At 33.5% G+C, this 27971-nt stretch overlaps 2 protein-coding genes across 6 annotated transcripts; both read left to right on the top strand.

Annotated features, from left to right (window-relative positions):
- The first annotated feature begins 9034 nt into the window (after positions 1 to 9034).
- On the top strand, positions 9035 to 11378 carry LOC140980227 (uncharacterized). The gene is made up of 3 exons (XM_073445951.1): positions 9035 to 9731; positions 10035 to 10332; positions 11085 to 11378. The coding sequence occupies exons 1-3, from the start codon at positions 9099 to 9101 to the stop codon at positions 11105 to 11107; spliced, it is 954 nt and encodes a 317-aa protein (XP_073302052.1). The 5' UTR covers positions 9035 to 9098; the 3' UTR covers positions 11108 to 11378.
- A 1355-nt stretch (positions 11379 to 12733) lies between these two features.
- Positions 12734 to 22030, top strand: LOC140981375 (solanesyl diphosphate synthase 3, chloroplastic/mitochondrial-like). Of its 5 annotated transcripts, none has more exons than XM_073447758.1 (12): positions 12734 to 13111; positions 13785 to 13872; positions 14057 to 14139; positions 14221 to 14292; positions 15130 to 15261; positions 16024 to 16110; positions 19388 to 19459; positions 19783 to 19868; positions 20119 to 20251; positions 20756 to 20845; positions 21323 to 21421; positions 21573 to 22030. In XM_073447758.1, the coding sequence occupies exons 1-12, from the start codon at positions 12962 to 12964 to the stop codon at positions 21750 to 21752; spliced, it is 1272 nt and encodes a 423-aa protein (XP_073303859.1). In that variant the 5' UTR covers positions 12734 to 12961; the 3' UTR covers positions 21753 to 22030. The 5 variants fall into 5 exon arrangements, with proteins under 5 accessions (XP_073303859.1, XP_073303861.1, XP_073303858.1 ...); XM_073447760.1 differs by having other exon boundaries at positions 12736 to 13111; positions 13799 to 13872; XM_073447757.1 differs by having other exon boundaries at positions 12736 to 13111; positions 13785 to 13877; positions 14059 to 14139.
- Positions 22031 to 27971: the final 5941 nt, after the last annotated feature.

Raw genomic sequence — 27971 nt, 5'->3', positions numbered from 1 at the left:
TAATATGTCTTTCAAAAAGATGTAATTTTTGTTTATTAACTTTAGCAAGTATTTCGTTCAGATTTCACAAGTAAAGTAAACCTAATATAAAAATCATAAGTTAAATATAGTTGATGCAGCTGCGAGTTGTTGTTAGCTATAAACAAGGGACAAAACCTGGAAAAAAATCGATTGCAGAGCAACATCACTGTGGTAGGATACATAATATTTTGTATATATATATTTTTTAAAAGAAAAGTTATAATTTGTTTATTCTTCCATTAGAACACAAAAAATTATTACAACACGATTTTGTAATAATTCTAATAATCGGAAAATGATTTTAATGAACAAAGTTAAAAAAAATAAAAAGTAAAAAATATAATTTACGTCATTTTTTAGATATAAAATCAATAATATATTTGATCAAATGTGGTTGAATATCGATATTTTATAAATACTTAATAATATATTTTTCAGAAAAAAAATATATATCATGATAAATTTTTAAGCCAATAACACACTTTGATATTTTTATTTTGAAAAATTCAAAAAAATTCTCATTTGTACTTTATTTTTAAAAATTTTCATATTATATTTATTCATTTTTTATATTATTTAATATTGTTTATTGGGATTTTGGCAAAATATTTCTTTTAAAAAAACAAGTTTCTCTATATTTGTACACATTGACTTATAAATCAAATAAAGTTAAATTTAATATAATAATTTTGTTTACGGAGTACACTTAAGAAACTAAAAACTTATATTCAATAATAATTTTTAGCATGAGCTTAATTAAATAATTTTTATTATATATATAAAAAATTAAATTAAAAATACTAAATATATGAATGGTAAAAAAACCAACCCAACCCGGAGCCCATTAAACTTTGAAAATTAGTCCATTGTTATTACTCTAAATAGATAATTTTATAATATTAATATTTTAAAACTGAATTCGAGTGAATTATAAATTAATTATTTAAAGTTATTAGTCAAACCATTAAAGTGATATTAGGAAACGAAGAGAACATGAACCATGCACGTTGGAAAAACTATGCAACCTTATATATAATTTTGTATATTTGGTAGTAAAGTTGTAAAACGGGCCGGGCCGTCCAAATATGACTGGGGTAGCCCCCACCAAAAACCCAACACCTGACAAGTTGGCCCGCGCGGACTGGTGGGTTGGGTCAACCTGAACTGCCAACTCTATTTGGTGGCCACTTATGTTCAAGTAAATCATATATCAAATTAAATTTCATCCGACATTCACAATTAATCACGAAAAGACCCTGCAACCTTTGGAAATATTATATAAATGACTCATGTATTAGAGTGAAATTTCTCATTCACAATCAAATAATTCAGAAACATAAAAACTCTTTGTACACTGCTGCATGTATTTTTGTTTTTTCACACCGAGAGTTCGAAAATCATCTAGAAATCCACTCGATTTTGTGTTTTGGAATGCTCCTATTGTAAGAACCCGAAATTTCAGTAAAGTTAATAATTTCAGCATATCTATTGATTTCAGCATGAAAAATTTCAGTGAACCATGTTCAGCTGTCGAATTTGACTATTTGAGCAACCAAAACCAAGTTTAATTTCAGTAAACCATTCCAAGAGTCAGCATCCATTCAAATTTTGTAACTGAATAATTAATTCAAAATTATGGCATATAATTACAATAAATGAGAGAGTAACCGTCAGAATGATGATCTAGAAATAAAATTCGAATTTATGAATCATTGTTGCACAAAATTATGAACAAATGATTCTAAAAATTCGAAAAAAAAAAAGAGCAATCTTATTTTAGAGCAGCATTCCAGTAGAGAGGACACATAATTTTCAAATACCAATCGAAACTTTGTTAAGTATATTACAGTAAGTGGGCTTTATGCTTTAACTCTTGTAATATGATTTAAAACCGACCATCATGTATTTAAAGTATGATTCTTAAAATCTATATATCCGAAGGACTGAAATTTATGAACTAATGTTAGTAATATATATTTTGAATATACTTGATTCATATTATTCTTGATTCTTGCCCCCGCCCTGTAGATGATTAAAATATAGGAGACCGATATTCGCTAGCCATGAAATTCATAATTGGTCTACTGCATAAAATGATTATTATTTATTTCTGAAAAATACATTGTTTCTATTCTGAATATTGTATTCGGGATTTCTGTGGAAATAATTTTAAAGGTTGCGAGGATTTTTCTTCACTCACTGAGTGACAACCATATCATTCACATACTAAAAACCCTCTCAGATAAGAATGAAAACGAGCTCGAAGATGATGAGAAAATCTAGTTTCTGTGGATGGTGAAGAAAATTATATTATTTATGTTGTTTATATTTTAATATTTTAATTTGTCGTGTTTATTAGAAATTTCATTGTTTCTATTATGACTAGATCCGAAATAGAGAAGAAAAATGGCTTCGTTTCTGTTATTCTTTTCTACCATAATTTCTTCTATAATTTTTAGATTGATGTGTAGATAGAAAAACATGCTTTATTTTACTTTTTATTCCAATATGAACTAATTTTCTATCACAGAGGAACAACGTAGCTTAGTTGTAACTATGTTTATGTCTTTTTCATTTATATGATTGAATTCATCTTTATTTAATTGTGTTCTCCTTGTTTTTAATACTTTCAATTTACTAGTAATATATTTACTAGTTATAGATTGATTGATAATATAATTATGATATATCAGTCAAGTGTTGAGTTACATAGGTCGAAAGACTTGTAACCCCATCGAAGTTCATGTAAAAACTAACAATCGTTTGCATATAATGTTTGATGTTATATTTTATATAAGAATATCACAATCAATATTAGATGATAAATTCTATTTATCACTTAGGAAAGTGACTAGAAATAATTAAGAGTCATTGGCTAATAAACGGGTTGAATTCATGACTGTAAATGTCATTAAGAATTAAAAATAATAGAAAATCAAGTGAAATCGAACCTCTAATTTCTTTCTCTTATCAAACTCTCGTTATTAAGGTGTGCTTGATTTTAATTGCTTTTCAAATAATTAATCCAAATTTTTCTTGAATTTCTAAATAAAGTTGTGATTATTTTAATTACAGTACTTAATATACTTTTAAATATCACATTTTTCATGTGAAAAATACTTTATTTATCACATATCAGAACTTGACATTACGTGCTTACGAGCAAAAATCATAAAAATCATGCATCAGATACCTATCAAAAAAGATAAATCGTTGTATCTTGAATTCTTGAGAGACAATAAAAACCGTGTATACGACAAATTTTTCTTAAAGAGATATAATCCAACTCTAAAATCGACTTATTCTCTGTTTTTATTCTGTTTCAGTGTTTATTACAACATATACCATACCACAACTTACATCACTTTAATATTTTCACCTCACACCGACCCAACAACTGCTAATTAATGGATATCGATAGATATGAAATCATCCTTCGGTTTTAAACTAAAATTATTGGATGTATTCATTATACATTCACCAATAAAATATTTAAAGGTTAACCTGAGTGTACTGTGTTGGCATTTAGTATTTGCAGGTATTGTCTTCTAATCGGGTGTTGGTTCGACATTAAAGACAGGGCAGAAATTAACTGGGGTGATATTTAGCACTTCTTGGCAAAGGATTAGGGAAATTGTAAGCCGTCTATTTTTTTTTTATGTTAAGTTTTTTGGTACTTTTTTAGTATCGCATTTCTACATGAAGTGTACCACATTTTGTATGACATAGTACCACAATTTTGTGGGTAGGGAGTGAACCCAAAGAAATATTTTGATCGAGTATTTTTCACCAACTTCCCCTAAATTATTTAACATATATCTAATGCTAAACAAATAACCTAGTTTTGATTTAGAATGCATTTTGCCCTGTCTCTTAACCATCGTTTGACTCAAAAGATACGATGATGAAAAATATATGAATTATGAAAAACATAATTATTTGCTTGTACTTCATATTCCAGTTCTGGTACTTCAATTCACACTTTTTCTTCATTCCCACCCATTGCCGACGCACTCGCTGGCTCTTTTCCTTCCTTTACTTATGGCCCTTTTGATCCTCGACGATCGGACACGATTATGACATGCAGATTATTTTTATTAGACTCGATTTGGATAAGTATTTATAAACGTTTAATGTTTTTTTACAAAATTTATTATAAAATATTTTAAAAATAAATATGCTTTTGAACAACTGTTCTATAAATAAAATTATAGATAAAAATATGTTTGAACAACTTACTCTATTATGTTAAAAGCATAAAAAAATATCTCTCATTTATTTTTTAAAACTATACTTGCAGAATAGTTTTCTTTTAAAAAAATATTTTCATAAATTTTTTACAAATATCTTATTTAAATACATAACTTATAAAATACTAAAAATGTTTTAAAATACTTATCCCAAAAAAAAATATATCAATTTTCTTAGAATTTCAATTTTCATTTACTTGCAAGAACATCTACATTGGTTTATTATTTGATNATATATATATATATAATTCTTTTACTAAAAAACAAAATGCTATAATTCTTTTTTATATGAAAATTCAATGGCTAATTAATAAAAAATACCAAAAATTGGGTTGTATCAAACTATTTTTGTTTAATTTAAAATAAAAAAATAACGACTAGTTTAATAAAAAAGAATCAAATTTTCATTTATAAATACTCATCACCTTACACAACTTATTTCAATAATTCAAACACCTAAATAATTCTAAAAATCTTCTCCTTACTATTTTATTCATCTAAATTTTATTTGAATATTTCTTTCTATTATCCTATTTTCCTCCGAAATGGATGAAAATAACCGAGGAATTTTTAGAAATTTCGTGAATTATCCAAAAATGTCAGAAGAAAATACTTCTTCCCAAAACTCACAAATTCCACCAAATTATCCATACTTTTCATACCCACCAAATTATCAATAATCTATATCGAGCTCGTTACTGGTATAGAAAAAGTTAAAACATATTATTTTAGCATTCATTATTTTACATAATATGATTGTTGAAGACGAGGGGGTTCACGTGACAGATTGGTACAACGATGAAGGTGACGACGCACAACCCGTCCAGGGCTCAAACCGAGGATTTCATGACACTACAACAAAAATGACTTTCCGCAGAGCATCATCAACAACGTGCATTAAAAGCACGCTGTGAATAGTACTTTTAACGGCGTGCAGTAAAAGCACGCTGCGGAAAGTAATATCCGCAGCGTGCATTTATGTGTGCTGTAAATATTATATACTTTCCGCAGCGTGCTTTTAATGCGCGCCGTTAATAACATATATATTAACGGCGCGCATTAAAAGCACTCTGCGGAAAGTCATATGATATACTATCCGCAGCGTGCAATAATGTGCGCTGTTAATAATCTATGCATTCACGCCGTTGAAATGGGTGAACTTTTAAATTAGCGACGGTTTATTAAACCGTCGCTAATGTAACGTTGCGACGGTTTTAAATACCGTCGCTATATTTAGAGACGGTATAAAATAACCCGTCGTCGATTTAAAATCGGCGACGGTTTAATAAATAAAGCGACGGTTTTTATTGAACTGTCGCTAATAGTTGTAAATCGGCGACAGTTATGTTTAAACCGTCGCTAATAGCGACAGTTTAATGCAAAACTGTCGCTAATTATCGCAAATTGTCTATAAATATCCGATTTCCGTTCCACTTTCACATCACTTTACAACACTTAAACTTTTTTCTAATATGCGTTTTTAATTTTGGTTTAAGTACATTTTTTTTAAAATTTTTGGTTAATATTTTAAGTGTTAGTTAAGAGATGATAGTTTTAATGGAATTTTTTTTAAAATTTATTAAATTATAAAAGTAATTTTTTTTTTTTTTTACGCAAAATTTAGCGACGGTTGTATGAACTGTCGCTAAATGTAGCGACAGTTTTGTAACCGTCGCTAAATTTAAACACCGTCGTTCCCTTATCGACGGAGTAGTAACCGTTGCTAAATTAGCGACGGTATGTTTTGTATTTAACCGTCGCAAATTAGCGACGGTTAACTTAAAAACCGTCGCTAATATTTAGATTTTTTTAATATTAACGGCGTGCATTGCACGCTGCGGATAGTTGTATTAACGGCGTACATATGCACGCCGTTGATAGTAGTATTAACAGCTTGCGCATGCACGCTGCGGATAAACTCGAACTTTCAACAGCTTGCAATTTCGCAGCGTGCAATGTGCGCCGCGGAAAGAGTATTTGCGCGCTGCGAAAAGCTATTTTTGTTGTAGTGTGAATATTTCCGAACAAATTCCGAAATATATGACACTCATGTGCATCACCAACTTCTTGCCGACTTAGTTGAACATATTTGATCACAATACAACAACAATCCTTAAAGTAGTATTTTATATCTTCTCTTACGTTTAATTTATATGTTTTTTTTTACTTTTATGTAAGTGTGATTTATTTTTATATGTTGTACTGTTTCATTTTAAGTTTATAATAAAATTTTAATTGTAAATAAATGACACTCATAAAATAAGATAAAATAATTTTATGTACTATATATATATAAAAAAATTATTATTTATGTAAAATAATAATAATTTAAATTTTGTAAATAATTTGAAATTGAATTTATTTAATGTAAAATAAGAATAAGATGAATGAGTGGACAATGATACCTACAAATAATGAGTGTTAATGTTAAAATGAACATGAGAAAATAGATGTGTTAATATAATGTGTATGTGTCATGTGAACCTCATGATTTTTGATGAAGTGATTGGTGTTATAACGGTAACGAATGAGGATGTATTTTTTAACACTAAAAAAAATCACGTATAAAAGGTCAATCGACGTAGGCCCATGGACGTCCTATTTGCGATATATGGGCTGTCTGTGAAATATAAATGCAAAATTTTCCCTCAGACTGGTAAATTAAAATCACGTGTCTTTGTGTGCATCACTTTCGCGGTTTTATCTGTAATAAATCCTCACCGAACAATTAAATATATCTTTTGTGCACTAAAATTAAAATGCATGGAAAGCCACAATCCGATTATAAGCATGGAGGTTAAAATTTTCCTCTATCTCGTTTAAGTTGCATTTAGATCGAACGAAAGGGTTTCAAATCTACCATAACAATCAGTTTGTTTGAATAAATTCATCTGACATTATATTTGAAATCTTCTATCAAAATCAATATATATATTTAATTTAATCTTTCAAATACTTTTTAAATTTCAAATCCTTCAGTCCAAACGTCACGAGGCGCTAATCATATATTAATCACTTACCCCACGTACATGTGTGCGCTTACTTTGACGGGACATTAATGTATGAGCTACCTACCACTCGTACGTAAATATTATTCGAAAGGAGTCGTGGGATCCATAAATATTTGAGCAATGTTATGTATATATTCTATTAATTATATGGATTTCGTATATACGCATTGCATGTTGAACTGATGGAGGGAATAAAATAATTATGAGAGCTTTATTGTTATTTTCAGTAGGTACGTATTTTCCCTTTATATACAAACAAAAAGAACAGCAATAGAAATAAATGTTGATACATACGACCATTGCCAACTGCCACTTGAACTAAAACACGTGACACGAGAAGTTCACCCCAAACATTAAAATTGAATTGACCGTGGTTTTCGAGTACTGTCGGGGAGAGTGAGATTTGAACTGATCAAAATCCACGAGGTTTTGAGGTGTCGTCTTTGTTATTAGGTCAAGGGATTCTTGGCTCGATGGGTCTCGCCATTTCTGAAATCATGCTTGATTAGTACTTTCCTGTCATATAATAATATCATGTATAAATTATAATTATTTTATTTGAATATGTTGATTACAAATTATTATAAATTTAGGCTAAATATTATGGCAAGCGGTTTAGGCGGTGTGGTTTGGTGTGATTTTTGGCAAAAAAAAATAACCGAACCGTGTATGCGGTGCGGTTTATGATTAATATTTTTAATCGCGGTTTTTATAAAATATTATGAAAAACGGGCGGTGCAATTCGGTTCGGGCGGTTAGTAAAAAAATTTGATCATCCCTACATATATATTTCAAAATCATGAAACAAAACTCACATTATATTGCTTTACGATTAAGTTTTTTACGCGATTGGTTTTGAAGTTCCAACTTCCAATAGATAGCACTTGGCTGGGGAGTTTGTATTTTCTTATCCATGCAAAATTATATTTTATTTTACTTTCATCTTCACAACTTTTAAAAGAAAACTTCATTTGACCCTCCTTTCTTTGTCCACAACTAATTAAGTAAGATCGTCTTACATATTAATTTTATGAGAAAGATTTCTGACTTGACTCAACTTATAAAAAATGTTATTTACTATGCCAAAAATATTACTTTTCTCAACAAATATGAATTGAGTCAACACGTCTTACATATATAAATCCATGAGACCATCTCATAAGAAGAGTACTGAAAGATGCCGTCTAAGATCGCTTAAACGACAATTAGGCACTGGGCGTCGTCTACCTCCCCAACTTTTAAAAACGATGCTGTTAAAAAAAATCGACCGCTTGGTCAACTCAAAATTTTCCTAGGAGGTCACCAAATGTAATATATAGTTTTTTTCTTTTTTTAAAAAAAATGTTCGTTATATTTTTCAATCAATTAGTATCAGATAAAAAAGATAAATATGTCATTGATTTTTAATTTGAATCCGATGTATATGAATTATTGGAAAATATGAAGATAAACAAGAAAAATAAAATTGTCCGCCTACCACCTAACATTTTTTAGAACACGGCTCATGCCTACTCAAAATTATATCTTATTTATTTTAAAATAAATTATTAACTAAAAAATAGTGTGAGTCTATATCACTTGTCAAACTCGATTTATATTTATCAGAATGTAATATATTTAATATAAAAAACTAATAATTTTTTATGAGTTGGTCGAGTGAAAGATTAATTTTACAAAATTTATCTATGTTTTTTGTGAAAAGAAAAACATATATATTTTTATATCAATTTAATTTAATATAATTTTGCCCTAAACCCCCTTTCCCCCAATATATCCGCACAACTTGGACTTGGAGGGTTTTAGCAAAGGTTGAAGGATGAGTTTGATTGCGGGATCATACGAGCGTTTCATATGGGGCTACAGCGTCAAGTCCCCCGCCTTAACCCTAACCCCTCTCTTCTCCTTCCCATCCCACCTCTCCACCATCAAGTGCGTCGCCGTTTCGGGCTCCGCCGCTGTCTCTGGCGGCAACGATGATACGATCAAAATCTACGACCTCTCCACATCCTCAGAGATTGGTTCCCTTCACCAATCCTCCGCTGTCTCCTCCCTTGCCTTCTACACCCCTTCTTCCCTCTCATTCCCCAGGAATCTCGTCTCCGCAGATGCCCAAGGCTGTGTCTCCATCTACGATGCCGATCCCTTTGTCCACCTCAAAACCGTCAAAGCTCACAAGAAAGGTGTCAATTCTCTTTCCATCCACCCCTCGGGGAAGTTGGCGTTGACGGTAGGCCATGACGATTGCTTGGCCATGGTCAATTTGGTTCGAGGGAGGCGGAGCTTTTACTGCAGGCTGAACAAAGAGTCCTCAATCGTACAATTTGATGGGACTGGAGACAAGTTCTTCATGGTGGTCGATGAAAAAATCACGGTCCACGAATCTGAGGATGCAAAATTAGTTTTTGAGTTGGATAATGGAAAGAAAGTCCTCTGTGCTGCCCCCGGCTCCGTATGTTCTATCTCTTACTTTTACCTTGTGTATGATTTAGTTTTAGGCTTTTAGCTGAGGAAAGTGAAAAAGATGGCATACATATGATAATGATGAATGAGTATGATATTGATATTAAAACTATGGTAAATATTTAGTATACTGAAAGAAAAGGAAGGAATGAGTTGCAAACATTTTATATTTGTGCAATCTATTTACCTTGTTCAGATTCCATATCATAATTGTAATTTTTGGTTGTACGTTTGATAATTGTCTTTTATTCCGTGGTGATTGATTTTGTTTTGTTTTCTTTTGTTTTATCAGAAAGGGATTTTGTATACTGGTGGAGAAGATAGGAGGATAAAGGCATGGGATACTGGCAGTGGAAAAGAGGCTTACAGCATCGATGATGCCCACACGTCTCGTGTGAAAGGCATTGTTGTGTTATCAAAGAGTTGTGATGGTTCTGGAGAGGATGATCCGGTTATAGTGGTGTCTGCATCATCAGATGGAGTTATACGAATATGGGATGTGCGGATGATTCATGAAGGGAAGCCAATTCCTCTAGCTGAGGCCAACACCAAGTCCAGGCTCACTTGCCTTGCTGGATCGTCTATCAAATGTGAGTCTCGATGTTTTTGAATTATATTTTATTTCAAAATTTTGATGTTGATGCTAGATGGTGTGGATTTGGAAGACCGGAGTTACACTGCATTATCACCGTGTTAATCTAAGTTCTAACATTATTCTGGTGGATAATCTATGCATGGTCTTTACTTTATTCTACCTTCTAGGCTTATGGGTTTATGAATCATGAAATTCAACTAGTTTTTGGGTCCAATATGAAATACTTGAGTCAAAATTTGGAGATCAAAATGATCATAACATTGGGGTAAACAGGACTACAGGAGTAATTTAATATTGTGAACTATGAAGTTATAATTGTATTGGTCAACGGATTCTTGTTTCAGCTTTCAGTTAAGAAGTGTCTTTCTTAGGTTAAGTCACAACTGGCCTTGTGCATAGCTTGCCGTATGGTGCCCTTATCACCTGAAGCTTGGATGGGTGCAAGCTTTATATGTCAAAAGTTATTCGATATTTGATCTAACCTATTTATTCAACTCGTGATAGATATCACCTGACTTGCCAGGCTTTATTGATTTGCTTGTATCTAAAGCGCGTAAAATAAACCTAGCGGTGAAAATTGCCAGCAAAATTTAGGCCGTGGCATGTAGTTTGGTTTGGACTTGTCGTGGAGGTTTTAAGAATAAGTTTTACTGCTGCTGTAGCCTCATTTGTGATTCACATCATTACTCAAGTCGATTGGTGTCTGTCAAGCCATGATTGTAATTATGTTTATTTTCCTTCTTTCAGCCTCCAGACGATCACAATTCTAGGCATGTGGATAAAATGAAGATGAGGCACCAAGGAGTCGTCAGATTTGTGAGGATACAACCCTAATTCACATCCAGCTTTCGCGTAATTTGAAGTCAGAACTTATAAATGCCTCATGGCGAATTCCTTTTTGAATTGTGTGAAGTGTTGTTCAAGCTTTCCAGAAGCTAATTTACATTCACATTGTGGCATTTAAATTTTCTTGATGTATCTATATATTTCTTCTTGAATTTACCTTTTCAAACACACAAGAATTAATGCCATTTAACCACACGCGCATTGCCATTGATATTAGTGGCTACTGATGAGTAGTTCAGTTTCAATTGAATGCTGATGAGGTAAGGGAGTGAATGAACTAGCATTCTTTTTTCTTGACGATTCTTCTTCTATTATTTAGTTTAAGGGGCTTAATTTTTACTATGTAATCATCTATCTATCCAGTTTTGCAAATCAATTGGGATGATGATATAGTGTATAAATTCTCCTATATATATCCTATAGGTTTTTGGGATCCAATCGTATCAATTGTTTTCTCGTCATAGCTGGTTGTAATAATTATTGTGACCATTGCGTATTGATTTGCAGTCATCTTACGCTGCGTTTGGTAGCCTTGATTAGGTGAGTTTATGTTTTTTAAACTCACTTAATACCATGTTTGGTACGATTTTTATTTAACCAAATCAATCCTTACTATAAATGATTAGGTTATATTAACTGGAATAAAATAATCACTCTTCACCTTAGGATTATTTATCCAATTCTTAATCCATCCTATTTTTTCAATTTTATCTTTTTTCTATATCCAAACTCACCATCACTTCCCGCCACCTCCCGCCGTCGCTGCCGTCGGTCGACCACCGCCGTCGCTGTCGTCGGCCGACCATCATCGCCGTCGCCGACCGGCCACCACACTGTCGGCCGACCGCCGTCGCAATAGTGGAAGGGCAATTTAGTCAATTCAACAAAAGATTCTAAATTATCTCATTCTTAACCATCATACCAAACATAATATTATTTATCGTTTTCTACTTGATTCATTTTGTTTATCATTTATCTCTTAATCATTTTATTATTTTATCCTTCAACCAAACGCAGTGGACTGCCCATACAGCCCACTGCCCCGATCGACCCAAGGCTATCCCGATCTTGGGTTCCCTCAAGGGGCCTTTTCCCTCACGGGCTTTCCACAGACATCGTACGGGTTACTCATAGAACTCTCCAGCCCATGCACTGGAGCTTGTGCCTTCCCAGACTCGAACATGAGATCACATGGATATATAGATACTCAGCACAAGTCTGGTACCAGCGAAAAGGCCCCTTGAGGGAGCCCAAGATCGGGATAGCCTTGGGTCGATCGGGACAGTGGGCTGTATGGGCAGTCCACTGGACATGTAATGAGTCGTTACAAATATTAAATATTTTGCTTTTTAAAAAATGTACGACATCATAATAATCATCAAAATCCTCCAGAGTGTCCTGGCTAGAATTGACATGTGGGTCCCATAAGCCCAAATAAATTTGGGCCCAAGTTAAAAAAAATCGATCAATTAAATAGCTGGACAAGCGCTTTTTGTGGCAAATAAGCCCATTATCGGTCCAATTTGATAGCTGACCCGTTTGTTTCATAAGGCAGCGGATTCCATCATAGGAGGGAAACCGACCCACATGGCAGGCGCAGCGTGTTGTATATTCTCTGAAAAATGCTAGCAAATACGAACTTGACGGCGGCCGCGGAGCTGAGTCCCAGTCCAATTTCTGTTTACTAGTATATTCTTCATCGGCACCATTGGCAACTAATCTTTCTTCGTTTCTACCCTTTTCAATCCAATAAATTAACAACTTGTTCCCCGTTGAAGATGTTATTTGTAAGGGGGCTGACCACCCGGGTTACGAGGGCGGGTTGCAACAGGTATCGATGGGCATGCTCTTCTTTACTTGGTAATGGCCAGCGTCAATTGCTTCAGCCCTGCACTCAGTTTCGCTCTCATGATCATTATTCCCAAGAGGTATTATACTCGCCCATGTTGAGTTTAGTAACTTGATGTCACAATTTGTAATGGTCTTGTTACGGAGAATGAAGGAAGTTGCTTTTGCTGTTACAGTTCAATCTATGAATATAGATGCAATGGAGTGTTAAGTTTTGACATTGATCTTTCTACCTGAATATATTTATTTGGAGGAAATAAGTTGCAATGCCCGTGAAATTTCTTTTTGTAACTTCTGATTGTGGGTTAACTTAATGATGCGAGAATTTTCTTGTGGAAATTCCGTCGAACAAGTGGACGTTAGTTGGCAATTTTTGAATTTTTGCTGGATTTCTGGGTACTGACTATTCAAATACCTAGAGAATGGTGCTTTATCCAAGTTCGTTACACTCTTGAGATGATTGGTGTGTGTCTGAGTAGGTGCTTGAGCCTCGGACATGGTTCTTTTAGTGTGGGTTGTAGCATTTTCACTTAGGCTGTTGATATCTTTTACTTGCAGCAGTTTTACCCAGTTATCTTGGCGATACCAATTTTATGTTGTGTTTATATTTCACTGTGTTTCATTATTTTGTAAGAGCTTTTGTTGTGACAGTTGATTATCTTGATTGTATCACTTAGTTACTGTTGTTTGGCATATTAAAAAAATTTCTAAATATTTTGTAATGTGCTTTTTATTGTTGCTGGTGATTAGTAGGTTTTGGGTTGCAGAGTTATTTATTCTTGGGTTTCAAGTGCCATAAATAGTATTGGACAACAATCTCAACTTCAGGAAACCTATGTTGTTGAGGTTAGTGAAATGATCATCTTCTCACGGCTTATTGACAAACGAATCTATTTTAATTGTGCACATAACATACATTCTAATGAAGTGTTCTTCCTTATATTTGGTTTCTTTTCCTGTTATATTTACTCCGCTGGTGACATTTATGTAGAAAGTATTAATACTTCATTCTTAATTTCTATCTCAGGAGCAATTAGATCCATTTTCTCTTGTTGCTGATGAACTGTCCATTCTGGCAAATAGCTTGAGGTCCATGGTAATTGCAAAGGTATTGACATCTACTTCTATAATTTGTCAGCTGACAGCTTGATTATAATGACGGAGAGGTTGCACTTCTTTAATCGTTTAGGTCCCCAAGCTTGCCTCTGCTGCAGAATATTTTTTCAAAATGGGAGTCGAAGGAAAAAGATTTCGACCCACAGTAAGTTTCTCGCCTCCAATCATTCCTTTTTGTGATAGCCATAGCGCTCAAGTCATTGTTAGAGTATTTTTTCGAAACGGGAGTCGAAGGAAAAAGATCAATCATTCCTTTTTGTGATAGCCATAGCGCTCAAGTCATTGTTGGTATTTTGTAATGACACAGTCACATTCTTTAGTGCAATGTCGAATCAGGTGAAAAAATGTTGCGTGCTGTAAAAACTAATCGACGGTGAGAAGGCAATTTAATCAAAAACATGACAAAAACATGAAAAGGCAGTCCTCAATAGCAGGAGCCAGTTCAGTGCTCGTCCGACCCCAAAATTTCACGAGATTGCCATTTTGAATATTGATGGCTGATTGAAATTACTACGGGAAAATGAAAAGAAGAGCCTGTTTCCAGTGCTATGGCATCAATCTTCGCAAACAAATTAATGAATCCAGCATCTTGTACCAATTTACCGTAGCTATAGACCTATTAAGTTCTGAAACTCTTTTTTTTTCTCTCACTTCTTTAATATTCATACCGAGTGCTGACCAAATGTAATCTGCATAGATAAAATTTGCTATCTTTTTTGTACTTAATCTGGTCGCTAGATAGACTGTAAATGCTTCATATTCTATTTCTACGTCTGCATCATTAAATGCTGCTTATTCCATTCCTGTAATTATATTTATTTGTACTTTACTGTATTACATAGATGAAAAAAATGTGAATTTTGCAATCGTGTAATGTTTTTATTCTCTTGATAATGCGTGGTTGATTTGAATGTAATGCATTCTAACAGAATGGTTTTTGTCTGCGTTTTAGTATTATTTACCTGACTAGTACACAATGCAGGTTCTGTTGTTGATGGCGACAGCTTTAAATGTTCCGATGCCGAGACCAGTTCCTGATGCTGCTGGTGATACTTTGTCCATGGAATTGCGTTCAAGACAGCGATGCATCGCTGAGATCACAGAGATGATCCATGTCAGTGATTTTTTTCTCCCTAAGAGCCAATAACCAGAGTTTTTACCTTCCTATGCATCCCTTGGGCCCAAAGCAGATAATGGTCACGTGTCCAATTTTTTCAAACATTCCTGACGAACTTGGTTAGTCTAGACATGCAGTTTAGTTGGACCAGTGATAGAGCCTAGTATTTTCAATTGATACACTTTAGTTTGACTTTATTTTAAGATAACCAACAATTTACCCAGGTTTCATTCATCTGATGCTCGACCTCATGAAGTGTAGATCTGTTCTGTCTGTGAAGTGTAGATCTGTTCTATCTGTGGTTTTAATAGAAGAATATGACGCAGAATGGAGGACTTGGTATTGTATTGGAAAGAGTGACTAGTTTTCTTTGAGTTCTTCAGATTGAAACATTATATTCTGGTACTCATGGCACGTTCTTTCACTTTCTTTCGAGTCTACATATTTAAGATTTCTGTTTGGCTCCTTTTCTGAATGAGAATGACATACAAGATGAATATCTGTTAGATCTTTTATTTTGATTTGAATAATCTTGAGCTTTTTCCAGGATAAAAAACTCTCTTTCTTCAAAGGGTAATATATTTGAAGTTGTCATCATTTTAGTTGTTTGTTGGGTGAATTCTTGTCATAAATTACGTGATGTCTCAAATATAAAAACTTAGGAGTTTTGAACGCGTAGTTTTGTGTAATTACTTTGTTTTTAGCTTTCATCGACATTATTTCATCTCTATCTTATACTTCCGTTATTAAATTTTTTAGGTTGCCAGCATCCTCCATGATGACGTGTTGGATGATGCTGACACAAGGCGTGGGATCGGTTCATTGAATTTTGTAATGGGTAATAAGGTACCTACCAATTTGGTTAATTTTTGCTCGTCTCCACCCACTGGAAAAATTTATGGGTGAACCTCTTAAAAATTCGAAAGAGAAGAAAATTGGCTTAAAAACTTGAAATTGATACTTGTAATATCAGTTGTATCACTTGATGATGGTCTTCTCACTTTTACTAAGTTTATGATAATTTTTTGCATTATTTTTGTTTCAACATCTTTGAGATAAACGATTTCTCATGTTAGTTTTTAATGTATATATTAGTGTGCTCTCACATCTCTCTTTCATGCATTAATTTTGGTAATTACAAATTTATATTGAGACCCAGTCACTGCTTTGGACGGGGTGGTCACAAAGAATTGATGGGAGATATTGAGTGTGGGTCCCTCATTGCTCTCATTGCTTATAATTTAGTTGAAACGTCTACTACTAAACTACTGAATTTTTTTATTTTATTATTTTTTTAAATCACTATGTCTCGGCCAATTATGTATACACAAAAATACGTATAAAATTCGAACCATGCATTTTATAAAACAATCCATCTACTTAATAAAATAACTGCAGTTCAAAACCTTAAAAGTGTAATCGACTGAAATGTTTACTGTTAAACGTAAAATACCAAGCATAATAAAATTTGCCAAAAACCCTCAACACAGTAAAATAATCAACCTTTTAAAATTGTTTAAGCATGTCCTCCTATAATCTTGTAATGCGAAAAAATACAAGGTCCTCAGGTTTCTCGTGCACCCCCAGCTCAGTCAACTCAGTTCTCAGCACCTCCAGTCTCCTCATTAACATGATCACCTGCATCAATCACACTTAGTGAATCTAAAGACTCAACACACCTGAACCGTAATAACAAAGTACGCATACATATCTCGTGTTCATATTAGTCACAACCAAATCACCTCCTTCAAACATGTCATCATATTCATCACTTATAAAATTTGATGCATATACATATATTTTCTTGAAAACAAGCATGCAATGTATTTTCAGCATTTTTCGTAAAAATTCCATGTTCATTTCAAAATAAACCTTTTAAACATACATTTTCAGTTATCAGGGCACTGCCAGGACTGCTAACTTGACTCGGGTGCAAAATGATCATTTTGCCCCTGAAACCCTAATTTGACCATTTTACCCCTGGACCGTAAAATTTCGACCTGATCATTTTGCCTCTGAAACCCTAATTTGACCATTTTACCCCTGGACCATAAAATTTCGACCTGCGTCCATCCAAATTTATCAAAACACCGTAAAACATACTTATAATCATTTCTTAGGCAAAAACTTAATCCTGTTAACCAAGTTCCATAATTCGTTTTAAAACTTAGATCGGAGTCCCGGTTTTAACCCGAATCAACCCGGAACTCTTCCAAACTTTCCCAAACTTCAACCACGACTTAATGACACCTAACCATACCTAAAACAACCATGTTCAGACCATATGAGACCCTCGAAAACCCCCTGCAAGCCGTTGGAATTTTCTGCACCTATGGACCGAAAGCCCTAACTCCAAGCGAAGCCCATAATTCGACCCTAGCCCAAACCATACCAGACCAGCATCGAACTAGCCACCCCTTGGACTTGACTGAACCCTCCTAGGCTGATCTAACCATGGACCACAGCCCCATGCACGCAGACGTGCATGGTTCGACCTAGACACCCCAAAACGCAACTCCCTTCGAACCATCCGTGCACCTACCCCTAGCCCTTCGAACCAACCGTGCACGGATGCACCGGCTGTCTAGGACCCCGACTCAGACCCTTCAGAGTCGAACCACAGCCTGTAACGGTCCTATGCACAGCAGCCCCTTCATTCAAGCGATCGAGCCAAAAACCGAGCCAAAACCATGAAGATCCGATCGAACCCTTACACAACTCGTTCCCGATCTGAACCTAGCACTTAGAACACATACAAACCTGCTGTAGATCACGCCTCATACCTCAAACCTGGCAGCCCCCTTCAAACCGTGATAAAAATGTGAGGAGCATGACAAGAAAATCCATATTTTCATGTAAAAAACATATAAAACCGATTCATATCAGTAGATCTATTAACTGCCATGCAAAATCATTCAAAATACATATTATGATGTGATTGATGAGAAAAAGGTGTAGGGCATGCCTTTGCGTTTAAATGCTCGAAAAATCAAACCAACGAAGCGAGAGACTAACACCAGAGGGAAGGGACGATAAACCTACTGAATTCCCCTTGAAAACAAGACAAAAAGCTGCTGGTATGCGTGTGTGAGAGTGTAGCCGTGAGGTGAGGGAGGGGATGCTAGGGTTAGGCGTGAGTTTGTGAGAAAAGAATGAGAATATTGGGCCTAATTTTTACCATATGAAGGTGTAGTGAAATTTGGCCCAAAATTCTACTTAAATAGGCCCATTAGGCCCATTAGCGTGCACGTAAAATATTTCGTTTTGATACTTTTTTCAAAAATATCACCCGAGTCCTCAGAAAGTCCTCAATTTTGCCAAAAATCGACTACCAGTTTAAAATATGACTCGACGTGAAAAAATATCTATTTTTCGAAAATTACATTTTAAATACACTATATATTAAATAATTATTTAATAAAAACATTTTCCTTAAATTGTCCCGGTCTCCGTTTCTCGTTCGAGCATCGAATAACGCTAAAAGCCCTATTACATGCAACCTAGTAAATCATGCAGTATAAACGTATAATCATGTCATAACCATGCATTTAACACATTTAAAATAATTAAATAAGCATTTTTCTAATACCCCAGATTTGCATACAATCAGGTTGCGTCGTTTGAATTTCTAAACCTTACATTAGTAGACGCAGGTATTCCTATAAACTAATGTTTTTTTCCAAAGAAAACAGGTCTTTCATCTATTTTGTATCTGTTTTTTCTGTCTATGGTGAACCCTGGTATTTCGGGAGATGGGTGTATCAACTAACAACAAGATATGCGCATTTTGATTTAGCTTTTGGAGAGACGCTATTCTTCTTAAAAGTATTCTCTTTGAAAAGAAAAAATGTTTACAAGGATTGTATACAAGATTAATTAGGATTCTAGGTGACTTGGAATTCTTTTTTAAAAATGAAAAAATGTTCTTGGTTCAGTTTTCAGATTAGAAACAGAAAGAAAGTGGTTGAATCATGCCGAGTCTTAATCACAATGATCATTTGACAAAAATGATACTGGCTGTCAACTAATTGTGTAAATGAGAACTATTAACTTACAGAGCTAAGTCGACTTTAGTTACGTTTTTAAATGTATAATCTGAGTAGTGTTCTCCATGAAATTGCAGTTAGCTGTACTTGCTGGAGATTTCCTGCTTTCTAGAGCTTGCGTGGCACTTGCTTCTTTAAAGAACACCGAGGTACACTTTGTTCCTTCGCATTTCCTTTCCTTAATTTTTAGGTGGTCCATGTGTTTTTTCATTCTACTGTTTCATTGCTGCATGTGCGTTAGTTGAACAAAGAAAGAATATAAATGGTCATCCGATAATCATATGGATATATATAAGGAATAAACAGTAATCGCTACAATTGTAGCTAAATGTTGAAGTTTGTTGCTCAATCTGCCTCTAACACTTGATATTTTATTGGTCAATTTAGCTGAAGCTCTCTGCTTATTTTTCTGCTGATGTGAGCTGTCATTTTTTTATTTGATAATATGTTTCCTGCTTTGCTGTTTTTACAGGTTGTATCACTCTTGGCTACTGTAGTTGAGCATCTTGTTACTGGTGAGACAATGCAAATGACGACTAGTTCTGATCAGCGATGCAGGTACAATGCTCAATTTTTGGTTTATAGGCATAGCTTTGGAGCTTTTGAATGTGCCACAGAAAAGGCATGCTGCATTTGCATGTTATGGAATTTGATTTAAATCTGTTATTTGAAAACTTTCAGAGAAAGAATTTGATATTTATAATTTAGTTATATAATAATTGTGAGAAGTTCTATTTTGAGGATCCCTTGCTTTTCAGTTGGGGCCTCTCTCTTCATCCCAAAATCACGTCCCTATTTGTCTTTGCAGCATGGAATATTATATGCAGAAGACATACTATAAAACTGCCTCATTGATCTCAAATAGCTGCAAGGCCATTGCCCTTCTTGCTGGCCAGACAGCAGAAGTTTCAATGTTGGCGTACGACTATGGAAAAAATCTGGTCTATATACTCTCTCCTACTTCTTTTGTTTTGCATTTGATTAGATTATACGTTCTTTGTCGCATTTAGGCTGAAGTTTGTCATCCTCTTGACGGAAGATATAAGGAGGATGGAGTTTTAAATTCATATGCCATTCATGTCCTGACTTGACTTGTTCTTTACATGTGCCAGTTTAGTTCAGTGCATTTCAAGTTCTGGTATCTCTTAAACCCCCCTATAGTGGTTATGTGCATCAGTTTATCAGCGACATTAGTGATGGTTTCAATAATTACTTGCATCGATGACTTTCCCAATTGTATATCAGCTTATCAATGATTGGTGCAGAATGTGGGTGAATTCTCTTGAGGTTGACCTAAAAATCAGTTGTAACATGTATTATCTGACATTTGTTTTTAAAGTTAACGATATGCTGTTTGTCGATCTTATGAAATGCTTATTGTCTTTGCATTTATTTATTATTTTCACTTAGCAGCTATTGTTCAAATTTTGCTTCCATCTTTACAGGGGCTGGCGTTTCAATTAATAGATGACGTACTTGACTTCACTGGCACATCAAGTTCTCTTGGGAAAGGCTCTTTGTCTGACATTCGTCATGTACTCTTCCAACTATTTTTGACTTGTTATATTGAAATCTTAAACGTTGAAAGTTAACACATTGATGCTGGGTTTTCTATGAATCTTGTTGAAGAATTGCCGGTGTATGTTGTTGTATGTTTGTTAGCATGTGCTTACATTTTCTGTTTAACCCTATGTTTGTCAACGCACTTGCCTTGTGAGAGAGCTGTAATTGCTCATTTTCTATTATTTCTGAGAAAGGTTGACCACGTAATGAATGTATTTACTAAATCCTGCCTCCGGGACATCTATCAATGAATTCCCACTTGTGATATGATGAAATAATTTTACAACTTAAAAGTACTTTTCCTGTAATCCAAATCTTTGAACTGCACTTCCTATGTTCTGTTTTATTTGTGTACTTGCAACTGTTGTCTTCAATTCGATCTATGTTTAGCAACCTACTATCTAGTGTAGTGGTTGGCAATAACACTCGAATATGACAAATTATTTCAGGGTATTATTACTGCTCCTATCTTATTTGCTATGGAGGAGTTTCCCGAGCTTCGGGCCATTGTTGATCAGGGATTCGACAATTCTGCAAATGTGGATCGTGTTAGTTTTTTGTTGACTCAACCTTGTGATCACTTCAGTCAGCATTATTTTAGCTATAATAATGAGTTTATTTCATGAATTTATATTTCTGAAACATGCATTTATAGAGAAACTGAAGTGATTGAATATCAAGTCTCATTTCACACTACAGGCTCTAGAGTACCTTGGAAAGAGTCATGGCATTGAGAGGACTAGAGAGCTAGCAGCAAAGCATGCTAACCTTGCCTCAGCTGCAATTGATTCCCTCCCTGAGAATGATGATAGGGATGTTCAAAAATCAAGGAGGGCACTTGTAGAATTAACACACCGAGTCATCACGCGAACAAAATAAGGCACTGTAACTCGGGATTAAATTAAATTTCATCTACAAGTAGTCCTGTAGTACGTAAAGTGGACATGATTCCAAGTATTACATCCATCATTATTTTCATCAATTTTTTTATACATCATGCTTTTTTCAATAAGCATTGTGCCTTGTAATATTCATACCATGTTCTTGCGTTACAACATCCAAGAATTTGTTTATCATTCCAGGAATCATAAGTTGTACACTTGTTAACTTAAAAAAGGATATCACTCATATTAGTTGATGAAAGTTCTCATTTATTAGTTTTTTTTTCTTGGTTTCTTGGATTTCGCAGGTTTCCAGTTACTATTTTAACCACCCTCCTTGAGTCCTAGTTGATTTTTCAATTGGAATGACGCAATGTGAGCTCAGGAGTGATATACCTGATTTTTTGTAGTGATTTTATATCATTCACATTCATTTCCTTCTTTGTCCAATTTATGTATACCTGCTTCTGGAAATTACAATAGATAAAAAAACAGAAGTCGAGTCTTAATCATAAATATGATGTTAAATTTAACAGAATAATATAATAGACAATATGGTTAGCATCCGGTTATATGAATGCGCAAGAAAAAAATATGGTTAGCAAAGAATAATGAGCCAAGTGAACTAATATACTCGGACCAAGGTCACATTGTTCATAGACTCAATTTCTATACCAAAGTCTGTTATCCAAGGCTCTGTCTTGGTCAATCATTTTATCATTCGTTCGTTCATTCATTCGATGATTAACTAAAACTTTACATGGTAAAAGCTCGATAAGAATCACACTTAGTGTGATGATATTACAATGAGAACTTTTCACTGAATTATTCCATTATTACGTAATAATAGTACTGAGTAAATTAAGTAGAATAAATTTTTGAATACGATGCGATCAAGATGATAGATTTGATCGGTAAGAAGGATACCGACATGATTGAGGATTTATTATGATAGAAAAGGTGGTCATCGAATTGATTCATCAACGAGATTAAGAGATACAATAATTATGCACGGGCACAAGAAATCCACAAAACATGGCGAATATCATTTAAGAAAATATCATATCATAATTTTCAGGCCAAATGCCAAGATTATAGGAATAATGATAAAAATAAATTCTTTACTTTAGTGACTTACTATAGATGAGTGTGAAAATCTAAAATTCATGCCAATCTTATTGACCAAGGTGATTAAGATCAGTATAGTATAACACTTCCTAATTTATTTTAATATAGATTATCCATAAAATTACCAAAATAATGAGTATTAGCCCATAACTTTATGCTTTATTAAGTGGCGAAAAATACAGATATTTATAAAATTTTTGAACTCGTCATATTTCTTAGTAAATGTATGTACTTTAAATATTCATAATAATTTACAAAAACATCATTCCAAAAGTAACATCGTAGTAATAATAATATATATATATATATATTACTTATAAAATTATAATAAATAACTTGTAAGTCCAAAAATTATAAAATTTTATAGTTATTTCCAGTGATATATTTTATAGTATTGAAGACTAGAAATATGTATAAAAAGATTCAGATGATCATATCATATAATATCCGAAAATCATAGTATTAACATTTAAAAATTTACAGTAAATAAAATACTCATCCAAAATTCAAGAAACTTGCACAGTAACCTAGATTAATATAGAACAAGGTTGAAAAAATCAAAATTTGGGTTTTCACCGGCGCGTGTGAGGTTCCGATGGCGGATGGCCCACACGTGCTGCCCAAATTTTTCCAGCATACGTAAAATACGATTTCCTACAATTCTTATGTTATAAGTTTTCTCAAATTTGCAGCCGAAACATGCCAGAAACGAAATAACTAGTAAAACTCACACCTCTATTTTGACGGTCGGAAAACACTATTTCCGAGGTCGATTCTGGGAAACCAAAGATATAATGAGAAGTATGACATATAATGAACAACTTTCATGCTTAGACTAAGGTATAACGGTCAGCAGAGGTACGAAAAATGAGAGTGAAAACAGTACCTGAAAAGTGAGTTTTTTGGCACTATTTCTTTTCCGGGCAGTGGTGGTTTCTGAATATTAGCGAAGAATCAGTTGTTGATTTTTCGACACCTCTTTTTCTGATAGCTTTCCAGGTAAGTAGAGAGTGTTGTGGAATTTTTTTAGAATTTTTGGAAGAGTATGAGGTATATAAATGATCTGTTTCCCTCTTTTTTCAGCTAATTAAAAGACTCATTCTCACACCACTCTAACCCTACTCTAGACCAGCCCCTAAAACTCGAAAATTATGTTAAGAAACTCTTGAAATTCTTCAAGTGAATGGCTTCATTTTATAGGCAAGAAGCAAGCCTTTCTTTCAATCCATGTTGGTCACCGGTTAGGCAAGAAAAGAGATGGTGTGTTGGTTAAACAAGCATGATGATGATGATACCTTCCTATGTATGCATGCATGTGAATCTATATATATACATTTGAGTTTTATGCTTGTTTGTTGTTCAAAAAAATTTAGAAAATTGTTGAATGTTCCTGCTACTTCTTCCTTGGTTTTGAGTGTTTACACTCAAATTTTCGGAGAATGGTCGTCGATAAAAGTTACCCAGTACCTTGCTCCTCCGAGTGACAATGACATCGCACACATATCTAGAGTTTTATTGGCTCTTCTAGGAAGTAAACTTTATGATAACCTGTTTTGTTTTCCTACTAAGTAGCTAGTAAATTATTTAATATGAACATGCTTTATACCTGGTAGAACTTACTTGCTCACAAAACGTGTAAGATTTTTTTCACTTATGTGACCAAGACGTCAGTGCCTTAACTCTGTTGAATTTTCTTCCCATGCGTAGTTCACACGTTTAGAATGATTCTCTTGAACTACATACAACTTCGACATCTTTAATTCATTTTCCACCACAAGTGATCCTTTTGAAATCTTACATACCCTGTTTCGGAAGGTTATGCATAAACGTTCTTCATCAAGTATTTCGACTAATATCAAACTCAAACGCATATCTAGCACATGCCTGAAATATTTCAGGATCAGTGTAGAGCCATCCACAGTAGTCAAGCTCACATCTCCTTTTTCCCACGACTTTGAATAAGTCGTTATTCCCTATCCTAACCACACCAAAGTCCCCTTGTATATAGGAAGCAAAGCATTCTCTCTGAGATGACATGAATTGTTGCTCCACTATCAATCACCCAACTACTTACTCGAGTTGCCAAATTTACGGACTCCTGCTTTAGCTCGTGAACAACGTTGAATTCGTCAATAGAGTTTGTTTGTTTATCGTCGGTTTCATGTTTTTTTTTTCAGGTTGCCGACAATATTTTTAAATATGTCCGATTTCTCCATAGCGATAACACTTTATTTTGGCATATCTCCCTAGTACTTTCTTCTTCTTGGCATCTAATTTGTGTTTTTCTTGATCTTGCTTCGGTCCCTTGACTCAGCAGCCAAATCATCTGACTGTGAGGTAGAGGCTCCTTGAGATCTCCACCTCATCTCTTCATTCAATATGTCACTCTTGATGAAGTCCATACTCACGACTCCTCATGCTGTTGTGTTCGTGAGTGATACCTTCAAAGTCTCCCAAGACTCTGGTAATAAAGCTAGCACAATCAGAGTTATCACCTCGTCATCAAGTTTTATGCCCATACTTGATAACTGCTCCATGAATTCTTGAATCTCGTTCAAATGATCTGCAGACCAGAGTTCCTTCTTTGTATCGAACCTGGACAAGCTTGCTCACATAGAACAATTTTTGTTGCCACTTTTGAATTCATATAATGTCTCCAATTTCCTCCAAAGTGTACGAACATGTGTCTTGTTACAAATGTGATTATAAACGTGGTCATCGACAAATTACTAGATGTACTTACAGACTTGCTCAAATTTTCATTCAACATTTGATTTATCATCTGGTTTAGACTCATTGAACACTAGTAGGTGCATCTTAGTGATGAATAGAAGATCTTTCATCTTAATTTTCCAAAGTTGATAATTAGAGTTATTAAGGCTAATCATTTGGCTTGTGCGTACCTCCATATTTTGTGACTGCTACCAACAAATTAATAATCAAGACTTGAATACAAAAGAACCACTTCTCTAATATTGTCTATAAAGCCTTTTCAGATGTGAAAACTCAGATTAAGCTGCAGCCACATAGAATACGAGGACTTCCTATAGTATTTGAGAATCTCGCTTTGATACCAGTTGTTGAGATATCCGGGAAAATAAACGAGGTAATATCGCAATGGAACATCACAAGTAATATCAACAATTGAATAAGATGAACATCAATATTTATAGTGGTTCACTCAAAAATTGGGTCATGTCCACTCTAAATTTCTCAAGGAGATCAATTCTTTATTAATAACAAAGAAGACAAGAGAATTGAGAATACAAAGTATTTCACTCAGAATACTCTGATTTTAACAATCACTTTCCCTATACTAATCTTATTTTTTCCAAAGATAAAACACTTCTTAAGAACTTTCACATTAAAATTCTCTATTTCACTTCTACACTTGTTATTGTAGATGAGAACTGTTTTGGTATAATTTTAAAATGAACAATATATCAGTATGTATAGGTGAAACTTATGGAAGAAAAAAAAATCATTGTTTAAATAAACAAATCAATTATTTTTTACTTACTCAAATCATATATTAATTATTTGTTAAAGTTTATTGTTGAATTCGCTTGAATATTATTAACAGCTTGCTCTTGATGTGAATCAAATAATTTGAAGAGTTTAAAAAAATTGTATGTATTTTATGTTAGCGGATCGAATATATGTACATGCCAACAAACTGCACAGCAATTATCACATGCATCTTGGGTAAATTGTTTTTCGAGAAACATTATTTTATATAATAAGTTGTAAGAGAAATAATGATAATTAATTAGGGTTAATCTTCTTAAGATCCCAATTCTAGAAAACTAAATTGTATTATTAAGAATTTATTATTATTATTAGCTGTACCACACACGTGGACAATTATTTCATCTTTTGAATATTTTTATAAAATAATATTAAAAATACAATAAATCATAAAATTTTATATTTGATTTTTTCAGGATATTTTGATATTATAAAAAATATTATATATATAAACTGAATTATATATATATATATATATATATATTATTAAAATTGAGGACATGATAGCAACCAACACCAATTTTTTTCCAATTTTATCCTTATATGATATTAATATTACACTTTTGTTTTTTTTTAAAAAAATTTCAACACATTTTTATTTTTATTTTTTTGTTTCAACAATTCAAATTTCAATTTAGTCTTTTCATAATTTGTCAAATTTCACTTTAGTCCATCGATAATGATAAAAAAAATTATATATACATGTATCACGTTTGCAGAATAACTAATATATTATATATAAAAGATGATTGTCCGTTGATTTGTTCAAAATGTTTGACCTCCAACAGGTACCAACGTCATTATTATTTCAGCCACAGCGGGTGCCACGTTTTAAACAGTAGGTGCTTAAGAAATTAATGGGCATGGAACATACAGTATTTATAAATTTTTTGTCAGAATAAATAACTAAATAAAATAAATGATGCAACACGAATTAGTTTTCTCGTATCTCATGAATATTTATTTTTAGCTGCCTCTTTTTTTCATACCCTAATTCGAGGGGAGCTAAATTTTAAATGATGTAATTTGTAAATTTTGTGAGAATTTTTTGGATTAAAAAGGGAAAAACACGATTTTTGGATTGTTCGATTTAAGATACATAAATTTGATGGATGGAAATCTTTTTTTCAAAANTATATATATTCAGCACTGTTGTTTTGGATACATACAATGTGTTTATTATTTGTAAATTATTCGAAACAACTAGATAGAATTCATACAATGGATCAAAATTTTACTAAATTTCTCAAAAATAAAATCTAATATTGACGTACGTATGTATACATGTAGAGCCCAAAGGTTATAATATAATTTTGTGAACACTATCAAAATGCAAAGTTGATCTTCCCAAATGGTTGTGAGTTGTAAACGAGGATTTGTTGGGATTCCGCGAATCCCATTAGAACTATACATTTAGACACAAGTATTAAATAGAATATTTGAATATATATATATAGTAGACTCATTTATTTGGAATATGTAGGACGAATGTTCATAGTTTTAACAAAAGTTATAGCGAATGATAATGGAGCAATTACGATTTTTTCAACCATACAGTAAT

Source organism: Primulina huaijiensis, chromosome 7, assembly GCF_012295235.1.
Source record: "Primulina huaijiensis isolate GDHJ02 chromosome 7, ASM1229523v2, whole genome shotgun sequence".
NCBI lineage: Eukaryota > Viridiplantae > Streptophyta > Magnoliopsida > Lamiales > Gesneriaceae > Primulina > Primulina huaijiensis.
Note: the sequence above shows the minus strand (reverse complement) of the source record. Positions and strands in the feature narration are given on the sequence as shown.